Below are 12,251 nucleotides of genomic sequence, written 5' to 3'. Positions count from 1 at the left end.
GTTGCCCAGGCTGGAGTGCAGTGGCGCAACCTTGGCTCACTGCAACCTCTGTCTCCTGGGTTCAAGCAATTCTCCCTGCCTTGGCCTCCCGAGTAGCTGGGATTACAGGCGCCTGCCACCACGCCCGTTAATTTTTGTATTACACTTTAAATTAGGCAACTGATCAAGGCTGTGAAAAGAATGGCTCCGGATCAAGAGGTCAGGAAATCGAGACCATCCTGGCTAACACGGTGAAACCCCATCTCTACTAAAAATACAAAAAAGAAAAAAGAAAAAGAAAAAGAAAAGGAAAAGAATAGCCCCATAAGTTCTTCCCACTAAAAATTGAATCTTTACATTGCTAAAATTAAAAATGAATACACATATGAAAAATGAATTTGTATATAGGACTACATTTCAATACGTGAAGAAAAACTCTTAACGAAAATTAGTGAAATGCCCATTTTGTAAAATATCTTTAAAGAAATAGAAGTCTAGGCTTGCACCTGTAACCACTGAGTTTTGGGAAGCTGAGGTGGGAGGATCACTTAAGGCCAGGTGTTCAAGACTACTCTGGGCAGCATAGTAAAACCTCATCTGTACAAAAAATAAAGAAATCAGCCCAGTACAGTGGCATCTGCCTGTAGTCCCAGGGCTTTGGGAGGCTGAGCCAGGAGGATCCCTTGAGCCCAGGAGTTCAAGGCTACAGTGAGCTATGGTTATACCACTACACTCCAGCCCGAGCAGCAGAGCAAAACCCTGTCTCTAAAATAAAAATACTTTTAAAAAGAGATACAATTGTATTTTGGATATATACGGTCAAGTCTATTTAGAATGTTAGGACATGATATTGGTTATTTAAGTGTAAATGTGTATTTACACAATGTATTTGAGTGCTAAAAATGTCTAGGTCTTTATAAACTGTTATGCTCTATTTGAAACATGCCTTTCTTTCCCCAGTAATCTAGTTGGTGCAACACATTTTCACTACTTTGAGGAATAAAATTGCTAATCAAAGGCAAAATTTTTTGCTAAGTTAGCAGAAATTTCAGTTGAGTGGCTTCCAAATTAATTTTAGGTATTTATAATGTGGTCATTGATGGTTCCTATTTTATTTTGCCCTCTCGAAAACATACAAACTTAGCCAGTTCAGATCTATAGTGGATAGTAGGAAAGGCCATTTTTAGTGAAAATACTTTAAGAAATTATTAGACTCATTTATGGAACCTATGTTACAGATACTTTACCAAAGAAATGGCTGAAAAAATCAAATAAATATGACCCCTGAACTTTTAGGAACTTAAATGAATTTTCTTCTTCCTTTCAAACCCCAATACAGTTGTAATGTTGGAAATGGGATTGAAGCTAGGAAAAATTGAGGTGATATAGAAGCAGAGACTCCAGTCTTTTTTGTTTGTTTGCTTGTTTGTTTGTTTTGTTACAGAGTCTCACTCTGTTGCCCAAGCTGGAGTGCAGTGGCCCGATCTTGGCTCACTGCAGCCTCCACCTCCTGGGTTCAAGTGATTCTCAGCCTCTTGAATAGCTGGGATTACAGGCATGTGCCACCATGCCCAGCTAATTTTTGTATTTTTAGCAGAGACGGGTTTCACCATGTTGGCCGGGCTGGTCTCAAACTCCTGACCTCAAATGATCAGCCCACCTTGACCTCCCAAAGTGGTGGGATTACAGGCATGAGCCACTGCACCTGGCCAGTTTTTACTATTACAATTTAACAGGTCTTCTACACCTCGAAGCTCAGATAAATTCTACCTGTTTCCACAATGCTTTGAATTATTTCATATTTTACATTCATTCTTCATCTGGAATTTACTTTAATTCATATGGTATCTTTAGCTTTGTTCTCTTTTCTTTCAAAGATCCTGGAAGTTTTAACTTCGCACCCCGCCTGTTCATCCTCAGCAGCTCCTCTGGGGATTTCGCGGCCACGGAGTTTGTGTACCCTGCCCGAGCCCCGTCTGTGGTCAGTTCCATGCCCTTCCTGCAGGAAGATCTGTACAGCGTGCCCCAGTCGGGTACCGCTTGCAGGCGGCAGCTATGACACACTGCTAAGCAGCTATGACACACTTCTGCTGCTAAGCAGCAGAAGACACACCTTCCATGTGCTTCTGCACACCCAGAACATATGCTTATCCTCACCCCTACACCAAAAGGAAGGAGGGTGAAATCAGCCACACATTATAGCATAAGAAACGAGGCTCAGTTACTTAACCCACCCAAAGGCGTCAGCTAAGAACAGGTTGAGCACCACAGTGGCAGGCCTGGCGTCTCTGCTCTTCTCCCAGCCTTGCTCTCAGTCTTGTTGCTGCATGGTCACTGGTCGACTGCCATTGCTCCAGCCATCATGTTTGCATTCAAGACAGAAAGAGAAAGAAAGGTGGCGGAAAAAAGGGAACTTAATAGCCACATCTCTGTCTCTCTAATCAGATAAAAAAGACGTTTTCCCAGAAATCCCCAGCAGACTTCTGCTTATATCCCATTGGCCAGAGCATGTCACATGGCCACCCCAGCTGCAAGGGAGCCTGGGAAAGCAAATGGCAGGGGAGAAGAGTGTTGAGGTATCAGCTACATTAGCCAGTGAACGGGGTCTGCCATACCAAGTCTCCACAGCAGAGGCAAGACTCCAGCCCAGGTCTTCTGATCCCAAGGTGAGGGCTCTGTGCCCTCATTCTGGTTGGGAAAGTCACAAGAGACTGGGCTTGACAGCCCCTCCCGCCTGCCCTCCAATGAAGCCAAGGTCAGCTGCCTCTCAGTTTGTGTTTGTTGCTTCTCACATTACAAGAGCCTGGAGCTGCAGCCAGGGACCTCACCTTGCACTGAGAGCCCAGGGCACCACTGAAAGTTTGACCAGTGCACATGTCATGCTTGGAAAATCTTAGCCATCAGAAAGAGAGGCTGTGCCCACGCCCTTCATCCTGGGGCTCAGGGCGGGTTATCAACCTCCACTGGGCTTTCAAAGTGTGGCTTTCACAGAATCCTGAAATGCATGCTGGGAAAGGACACACGGTGAGCCGACCAGCAACAGTGAGAGGCGTTTTGCCCCGTGGAGTAAGAGTCAGGCTGACAATTTGAGGAGGAGAAAAAGTGAGGAGGAAAAGGCAGTAGAACAATTTTGATTTTGATTTCATTTTATATTTTTTAGAGGCAAGGTCTCACTCTGTCATCCAGGCTGGAGTGCAGTGGTGCAATCATGGCTCACTGCAGCCTCCAACTCCTGGGCTCAAGCAATCCTCCCTCCTTAGCTTCCTGAGTAGCTGAGACTACATGCATGCACCACCATACCGGGCTAATTTTTTTTTTTTCTTTTTGTAGAGATAGGGTCTCATCATGTTGCCCAGGCTGGTCTTCAACCTCTGGGCTCAAGCAGTCCTTCCTCCTCAGCCTCCCAAAGCACTGGGATTACCAGCATGAGCCACCACTCCTGGCCACAGTTTTGATGTTTAAAGCCCATTTCTCTGTAAGAGAACCATGAGCTCACCTCACTGCTAAGCAGTCGCGCGCAGGGCAGGAACGCCTCTGACCTGTCTGCCGTGAGATGTGTGCTCCAGTGTTGATTGTGCTCTTTGGAGATATGTGGTGCTAACAGCCCCTTGAGTGGCACATGCATTATCCCTTCCACTCTTAGCACAGTCCTGCCAGTATCCAGAAGGGCCAGGAGCTTGAGCTGGGGCAAAGGGAGGAGGACCTGGAGGACGAGGAATGAAAGAGACTAACTCCTTGACGCCACCTTTCTCTGCCTAGAGGCTTCTCCCAGTTGAACTTTCAAAGGGCTGGGGTGTCCTGGGTTTCTGTTTGCCTCTTTGCCCCTGGTTTGACGGCCAAGGGGGTTTCCCCCTGTGACACACCAGCGGGGAGGAACAGCATCCACTAGGTTTGGGGAGGAGTGAGCTGGAAGTGTCCGTGAAGGAGCTCCTGACGGTCGGGGTCTGTCCCTGCCCTCACAGTGCTTTTCCCTGTTGACAATCACCATGAGGTGTACCTCTGGCAAGGCTGGTGGCCCATTGAGAACAAGATCACTGGTTCTGCCCGCATCTGCCCTGCCTCTGACCGGAAGAGCGCGATGGAGACCGTACTCCAGTACTGCAAAGAAGAGACCTCGCCAGCAGCTCCCCGGAGCCCTAGACCCTCTTTCTCTTCTGCATGGGTCAGCCGGTGTCTATAAAGCCTGGCAGGTGGTAATGAAACCCATTTTTCCCCCCTTTAATTTTTTTGAGATTTATTAATTTTTAGATTAGTGCATTCTCAGCTGCCAGCATAAAGAACAACTAGTTTTTCTCTCTGGTATTATGAGGCCATCTAACATGTTACCCTCAAGGATAAAGGCTATATTGTGGAACGCCCCAGGCAGATTAAAACCCTGTTGTACTCCGGGTTGATCACGCTGAGAGACAAGTTGGCCTCTGCCACGTACATTATCTGCAACCACTACCATGCTGTTGGAGAATGAAAGTCTCCCCCAAATGGTGAATGGCCATTGCCAACCTTTTTATTATTTATTATTATTTTTAGTATTATATCCTAAAAGTAAGTTTGTAGTTTTTCATATACCATCCACATGAAATTTCTGGTCCTTTATGTAAAGTGAAAATACCAGTAATTAATATCACATTTTTATGGTTTCATTGATACTATTAGTTTAACATCACTGAGTATGTGCAATTGATTCTCTTCCTGAAGAACTGTTCAGCAATAAATAACATATGAAACCTTCCACCCAATGTTATAGTAAACGTAGATGTATAAGATGCTGTCGTTCGCTGTCGGCCATATTGGAGTTAATCCCGTGGTAGGAAGGCAGAGGGAAGCCGCTACAGTGAATTCAGGAGGAAGAAAATGCTCCACCCAGAAGCTGCAGACAGAGGAGCTCTCCCTTCCAGGAATACAGAGCGTTTTGTTAGGTTCAAGAAGTATAGACTCAGGTTGATTATAGGTCACTATTGTAGTCACAGGCATGAAACTAACATCTTACATAAACATTATCCATGTGTTGTTATGAACTACTTGTAACTTGCATTTTAAGCATGAAGTCATGAGTTCTGACAAAGAAGAAAAGATTTCAAGGGAAATCAGTGAAAGACAGGGTCTCCCTTGGGTCTACTGACGTTGCGTTCTGTGTAACTACAGGGAAAAATCTCAAGAAACCACCCCCCAAGTCTTACCTTATCCATGCTGGTCTGGAACCCCTGACATTCACGAATATGTTTCCCAACTGGAATCACAGAGAGGACATTGCTGAGATCACAGAGATGGTGAGCACGCTTTCCTGCCCTGTGAAGGTGGCTCCTGCGCCTTTTGGATTGTGGGTTGACTTTACTTTGGGAAGAACATCCAGTTGCACTGTCAAAGTGGGAAAATATTTTTTATTTTGCAACATGATAACATGTCATAGAATTCGCTTAGGAAGAAGAGAAGTCTAATGGGAAATCAATTGAACTATTTTAGTAATTTTCTACACAGTGTACCCAAATTTTAAAAACTTAAAAGCAAAGGTGAGTTTAATCACGCTGACTATATATGTACATAAAAGCCGCGAACTCTTCATTCTGTTTGCCAAGAACCTGTTGCTTGGCATCGCTTGTCTCCAGTGTCCATGTGATGTGCAACCAAACCCTCATGTTTCAGACGTTAACCTTGTGTAGAGGAGACACAAACAAAATCTGATGAATTAGTGTGTTCAGATAACTGAATGAATGGATGTACTGCGACTCACTTATGAGAAGGTATCGCTCAACATCTCATTCATGTTGTCTTTTATGAGACCACCTGGTATTTCCACATGAGCCATTTATCATAACTTCTATCCACTGAAATATATTGTTATCCAGAATGTTTTCCAACCACACAGAAAAGAAGTTACCTATAACTATGTTGAATTTCTTATTGATGAGCTATTAGCATTGCTAGGAATAGCAGTTCCGAGGATTTGTTTTTGTTTGATGGGAGATGGTGTTTTTCCGTTTTGATTTTTTTTTTTTTTTTTTTTTTACCATGTAGGAGAGCTGCTTTGATTGGGGAAATGACCCAAGTGTATTTTGTTGTCTCAAATTTGTGTTTCTGACCGACTAAAATTAGGTTGTTTTACAGCAGGGAAGAAATGTAACCATGTGTGGGAAAACAGGAATGAAGGAGGGTTGAGGAAGAGGAGGTGGTCAACAGGAAGCAGGGAGTCAGTTGGGCATCATGAAGGGTGAGGGGCCTGATAAGCTTCCATTTTTTCTTTTCTTTTCCAGCCCAGGCTGGAGTGCAGTACCACAATCACAGCTCACTGCAGCCTCCGCCTTCCAGGCTCAATCAATGCTCCCAGATCAGCCTCCCAAGTAGCTGGGACTACAAGCACACACAATGCCCAGCTAAGTTTGTATTTTCAGTGAGGTTTTGCCATGTTGTTCAGGCTGGTCTTGAACTCCTGGGCTCAAGCCATTTGTTGGCCTCAGCCTTCCAACATACTAGGATTACAGACTGGCTTTCCAAAGTGCTAGGATTACATTGTTGGCTTTCTGATACTCTCAGAGAGGCCTGATGGTTGATTTCCTGAGAAAGTAACTCAGATAAGACAAATATAACTTTCTCAAGTTTCAAAACTGGGATAGTCAAATTTTTGATGTTTATTCAAAGAAACCATAAACATCAGTTCTGTGGGACAGTTTAGCCAGTTTCAGAAGGAGGTAACTCACCATTCTCTCTCTGTATTCACTATAGATCCTGGGGGTTGGCAATGGGGCTGTTTACTGTTGTGCAGGCCCATGGGATTCCAGCCAGAAAAGAGTCGGACTTTCCATGCCAGCAAGTTATACAAATAATTAACACTCACCAAGTGCTGATTCTACACTAGGCACAACTCCAAGCACTTTACACTGATTGTCTCGTTTAATTATCACAACAGTTCATCAAGATCTATCTTCTTCTTATTCCCATTTTACTGGCGTGGGAGCAGAGGCACAGAAACGTGAAGTGACTTTCAGCGAGTAGAAAAGTCAGTACTCAGATGCAGGCAGGATCACTCAAACACCTGCCTTCGTCTCGCTTTTTTTGAGAGAAGGGCTTGCTGTGTCACCCAGGCTGGAGTATACTGATGCCATCATGGCTCATTGCAGCCTGGAACTTCTGGGTTAAAACCATCCCCCTGCCTCAGCCCCCTGAGTAGCTGGGACTATAGGTGTGCACCACCATGCCCAGCTGATTTTTGTATTTTTTGTAGAGATGGGGGGGTCTCACTATGTTGCCCAGGCTGGTCTCAAACTCCTGGGCTCAAGCAATCTCCTGCCTTGGCCTCCCAAAGTACGGGGATTATAGGCATGAGCCACCATGCCTAGCCCAAAACCTGCCTGTTGACCACTAGTCCCCCCATATATTTGTGATTTGGGCAACAGCTATTAGTCATGCATTCCCATCATCCACCCACCCAAAAAGAGAGAAGCCAATCTGGGGTCCCAAGTTTAATGGAGGAAGAGAATTTACCCAGAATAGCTTGTTCAGATTAAATTCACACAATGGTTTAAAAGCAAACTTGATTCTGCTCCAAAATATTCTGGATGCACTTTCTGACCTTCTTTTTCTATTGTGGATTAAGAAGGTGCTGAGGCGGGTGGATCATGAGGTCAGGAGATCGAGACCATCCTGGCCAACATGGTGAAACCCTGTCTCTACTAAAACACAAAAAATTAGCCAGGCGTGGCGGTTCACGCCTGTAGTCCCAGCTACTAAGGGGACTGAGACAGGGGAATCACTTGAACCTGGGAGGCGGAGGTTGCCGAGATCGCACAACTGCACTCCAGCCTGGCGACAGAGCAAGACTCTGTCTCAAAACAAAGAAAAAACAAGAAAAAAAAAAAAAAATGAGGCCGGGGAGGGGAGGAGGGTGTGATTTCTTTTCAGTTTAATTATTTTAAAAATATTTTTAAACAGATTCCATTATTTGGAGGTCTCTGGTGTTTAGACTTAAAATTTACTAATCTTAGTCTGTAATTCACCCATGGTGAACATTTTTCCAGTGGCAGTCCTGAGATAGGATTTGTTTGAAACTCTGTGATAAGGTGAGAAAACATCTAAAAGTCAGAGAAACAAGATTCCATCTCTACAAAATATTTTTAAAGTGTATGAGGCGAGCATGGTGGCATGCCTCTGCAGGCCCAGCTACTCAGGAGGCTGAGGTGGGAGGATCACTTGAGCCTAGGAGTTCAAGGCTATGGTGAACTATGATTGCACCACTGCACTCCAGCCTGGTGACAGAAAGAGATACTGTCTCTAAAAAATAATAATAATAAAAGGGGGCCAAATGCAGTGGTTCACACCTGTAATCCCAGCGCATTATCAGGCTGAGGTGGGAGGATCACTTGAGGCCAAGAGTTTGAGACCAGCCTGGGCAACAGAGCAAGAGGGGAGGGGAGGGGAGGGGAGCGGAGGGGAGGGGAGGGAAGGGGAGAGGAAGGGAGGAGGAAGGAAGGAAAGAAGGAAGGAAGGAAGGAAGGAAGGAAGGAAGGAAGGAAGGAAGGAAGGAAGAAAGGAAGGAAGGAAAGAAGGAAAGAAGGAAGGAAGGAAGGAAGGAGAAAGAAGAAAGAATTAACCGGACATGGTGATGCACATGTGTAGTCCCTACTACTTGGGAGGCTAAGGCAGGAGAACCGCTTGAGCGCAGGAGTTCGAGGCTGCAGCGAGCTGTGATAGTGCCACTGAACTCCAGCCTGGATAACAGAGACCTTGTCTCCAAAATATTTTTTTTATTTAAAATTTAAAAATTAAAAAAATTAAAATTCAAGGCAACTGCAGGGCTTTGGGCAATCCCTTATCTTTCAGAGCCATTTCCTCCTCAGTGATATGGAGCCATGCGTCCTCAGGCTGTATGCAGATGGCACAGGGCTGTGTTTGCAAGCACTTAATGAAACAAGTTCAAATGTAGGACACAAGCTCTCCTCTCTGCCCCCTCCTCTTCTCTAGGACACGGAAGTTTCCAATCAGATCACCCTCGTGGAAGACGTCTTAGCCAAGCTCTGTAAAACCAATTATCTGCTGGCCGACCTCCTGGCCAGGCCACTCCCGGAGGGGGTCGATCCTCTGAAGCTTGAGATCTATCTCACCGATGAAGACTTCGAGGTAAGCGGTTCTTCCGGTGGGGTGGGGATGGGAGTAAAACAACACACACATGCCCAGCTCATTTCACTGAGCCACGGGGCGCTTCTCCCAATGTTTCCAGTTTGCACTAGACATGACACGGGACGAATACAACACCCTACCCGCCTGGAAGCAGGTGAACCTGAAGAAAGCAAAAGGCCTGTTCTGAGTGGGGAGATGCCAGAGGAACCTCGGAGTCACGTCCAATACCATCGCACCAGGGAAATGGATATATATTTTCGGACTGGTGTTTTCCACAAAGTATCTTTCAATCAGAGTTTTCAGAACCTGACATTGTTAAAGATACTACTTGTCTGGGAGTTGTGTATTTTGTAAACGTTCAAGGGAACTATTTGGGAACTTCTTTCCACCATTCAGCAGATTATCAGAATTAATAAAAGTATGTTACGTGCACTTAAGCCGCAGCTGCTGTAGATAGCACTGCCTTCTTGTTCCAACTAAGCAATGCTTTTTTCTTTTTTCTTTTTTTTTTGGAAGCAGTTCTCTTTATAAAGTGTTATTTTGATAGTTTGTGGATTCTAAAATATATGTATATTTGTAGAAACACCATAAAAGTCAAACAAAGCAATATGTATTCGTTCACTTTCAAGATTTTTTTTAATGTCAAAATAATATGAAAAGGTAGATGGAGTTGCTTTTGTTGAATTAGCTCTGCCACCAATACGTATCTTCATACACGTTTGGAAACGTTTCCTGCAGCATTAGGTATGACTTGTTCTGAGTACTGCTTCCGGTGCTAAAATGAACAAAGAATTTGTACTTAATGGCATGGACTCTGGAGAATCTATGCGAATCAGCCTTTCTACCTTAATATCTCCCCCAAAATGTATAGTGCCTTGTTTGATGTACAGTTTCTATACAGAACAGTTTGCTCTGCGTCTTTGATGATGGTTTGGAACATTACCTACAATTTTACTCTCAAATAGTCAAAATAAAAACATCTCAATTTCTAATACCTCTTGTAAACAGTACACATTATTTTGTGATACAGGACTTTTGTCTTGTGCTTTTGGAAATAATAGCATCAGAATAAACACAACAATTAATTGATGGGTTCATACTAAATTCCAAGCATGTTCCTTTCCGGAATTTTTTTTTTTTTTTTTGGTAAATGTTAACCTAACACCAATATTGTATCATTAAATATTAATGGCTATACATTTGAATTTAGTTTAGGGCAAGATTTTATACAAGGTCATAAGATTAAATAAAGAGCTATTTGCCCCATAAAATTAGTACTCAGTACTATATTGCAGACATATTTTTGCAAATCATCATTCAAGAGAAGTTCTTTTCCTTTTGCTTTTTTTTTTTTTTTTTTTTTTTTGAGATGGAATCACACTTTTGTTGCCCAGACTGGAGTGCAATGGCACCATCTCAGCTCGTTGCAACCTCTGCCTCAGTTCAAGCAATTCTCCTGCCTCAGTCTCCTGAGTAGCTGGAACTACAGATGCCCACCACCACGCTTGGCTAATTTTTTGTATTTTTAGTAGAGACGGGGTTTCACCACGTTGGCCAGACTGGTCTCGAACTCCTGACCTCAAGTGATCCACCCTCCTTGGCCTCCCAAAGTTCTGGGATTGCAGGCTTGTGCCACTGCGCCTGGCCTCAACAGAAGTTCTTTACCCCACAACTCTATCTACATTTCAATTTCAAGATCTCAGTGCCTTAAAAAAAAAGTATGTGGATAAGACGTCTAGAAAACTTAAAAATGAGTTAGAAAACTCTTCACAAGCATATATGTTCTTAAAATACAAATTCATGGGTTTGAAGGTATTCTGTAGGCCTATTATGAGTTGTTACAGCCCTTCCTTATTCTCTGTTAGCCTAAGTTTAACACATTCCATCACAGCACACTTGCCTGAAACTTCAGAACTTACGTGCCCCACCCTTTCACTGCACCAGGGTAGGGACCTGTAACCTGCTCCTGGTCTCACCACTTTATGATTGTGTAATATTGGGCTGTCACTGAACTTCTCTGCCATGATTTCCTTTAAAAAGGAGACACTCCTAGCTATCTCACCTGCATCACAAGATTCCAAGCGAGGATCTAGCGGAAGCTCTTTGAAAATTGCCAAGTGCTAGATACCTAATGGTATTAAGATCATTGTGACAGTAGCTGAAATAGGAAAGCAGGGGGGTTAAGTTAGGGAATGTTGTCATGCACCTAGAAATGATGGATTAAACCAAAGCAAGGAGAGGAAAAAGGAGAGAGAGAAGTTCAAACTCTATGTCCCACAGATAGCACGCAAAGAGGCGTGGAGAAAAGTCACTAGGGCAACCTGAGGGTCCGAAAGAGAGAGGCAGGGTTGCAACCTCTGCAGCAGGTTCCAGCAATCACCTGGATCCTTAGATACCCAGGACATAGCTCGAGTTGCTACAGGAACTTCCAGTGGAGAGCTGCTGTAATCAATAAACAAGACAGGTGTCCTCATTAATATTCATGAACACCAGATTTTCCCAAAGTGCTTAAAAATCATGAATATCTACTTGTGTTAAACATTGTCCCCCAAAATGTGCTGTCCATTTGCTTCTCTTGTTGAATAAGACACCCCAGCTTGTAGTGCCAGTTTACTTTTTGCCTCTTTTCCTCTGAATTGTTTCCTGCATCTCTTTCCTGCTTATAGAACCAGATTCTATTTTCCATGTTTTTTTTCTGATCCTTTTCCTTCCATAACTGCAACCTTTGACCTTTGTGCACTGGGAAGCTGAAACATGCGAATGGCTAAACCTTAAAGTCTCAGCCCTTGAATTGACACTGGTTCCTGGGGCTTTTCTCCACAGTCCTCCAAACTCAAACCCCTGCTCTCACTACATGCAGCAGGGGCAGGGAAGTGGGATGTCCTTCATTTGCTGCCCTTGAATGAAGGGACTCATGAGAGGGGTGGGTGTTTGGGTTGAGATCGATGTCAGAGGTGCCGCGGGGCAGACGGGATGTTGAGCGTGTTCCGGAGCTTTGGATGAACTGTGCGATATGAGCCACTTCCAGAGTGGGACAATCGTGCCCCTTCGTTCCCGAATCCGAGGAGGGGAAAGGCTGCTGCGAGCCCGCTTCTTTCTCTCCTACTTTACGTTTCCTGCCCCACTCTTAGAATTCCCATTTTGGTAAAAGGAAATGTATTCCA

The 12,251-nt window shown here is 44.2% G+C and overlaps 1 protein-coding gene across 1 annotated transcript in view; it reads left to right on the top strand.

Annotated features, from left to right (window-relative positions):
• The window catches only part of LOC112630984 (supervillin-like), a 37,147-nt gene extending 27,740 nt beyond the window's left edge, over nt 1-9,407 (top strand). Inside the window, 5 exon segments of the mRNA XM_025395510.1 lie at nt 1,857-2,012; nt 3,942-4,083; nt 5,120-5,246; nt 8,932-9,087; nt 9,188-9,407. Coding sequence (XP_025251295.1) covers nt 1,857-2,012; nt 3,942-4,083; nt 5,120-5,246; nt 8,932-9,087; nt 9,188-9,274 — 668 coding nt within the window. The 3' untranslated portion in view covers nt 9,275-9,407.
• The last annotated feature ends 2,844 nt before the right edge of the window (nt 9,408-12,251 follow it).

Source organism: Theropithecus gelada, chromosome 9, assembly GCF_003255815.1.
Source record: "Theropithecus gelada isolate Dixy chromosome 9, Tgel_1.0, whole genome shotgun sequence".
Lineage (NCBI taxonomy): Eukaryota > Metazoa > Chordata > Mammalia > Primates > Cercopithecidae > Theropithecus > Theropithecus gelada.
Note: the sequence above shows the minus strand (reverse complement) of the source record. Positions and strands in the feature narration are given on the sequence as shown.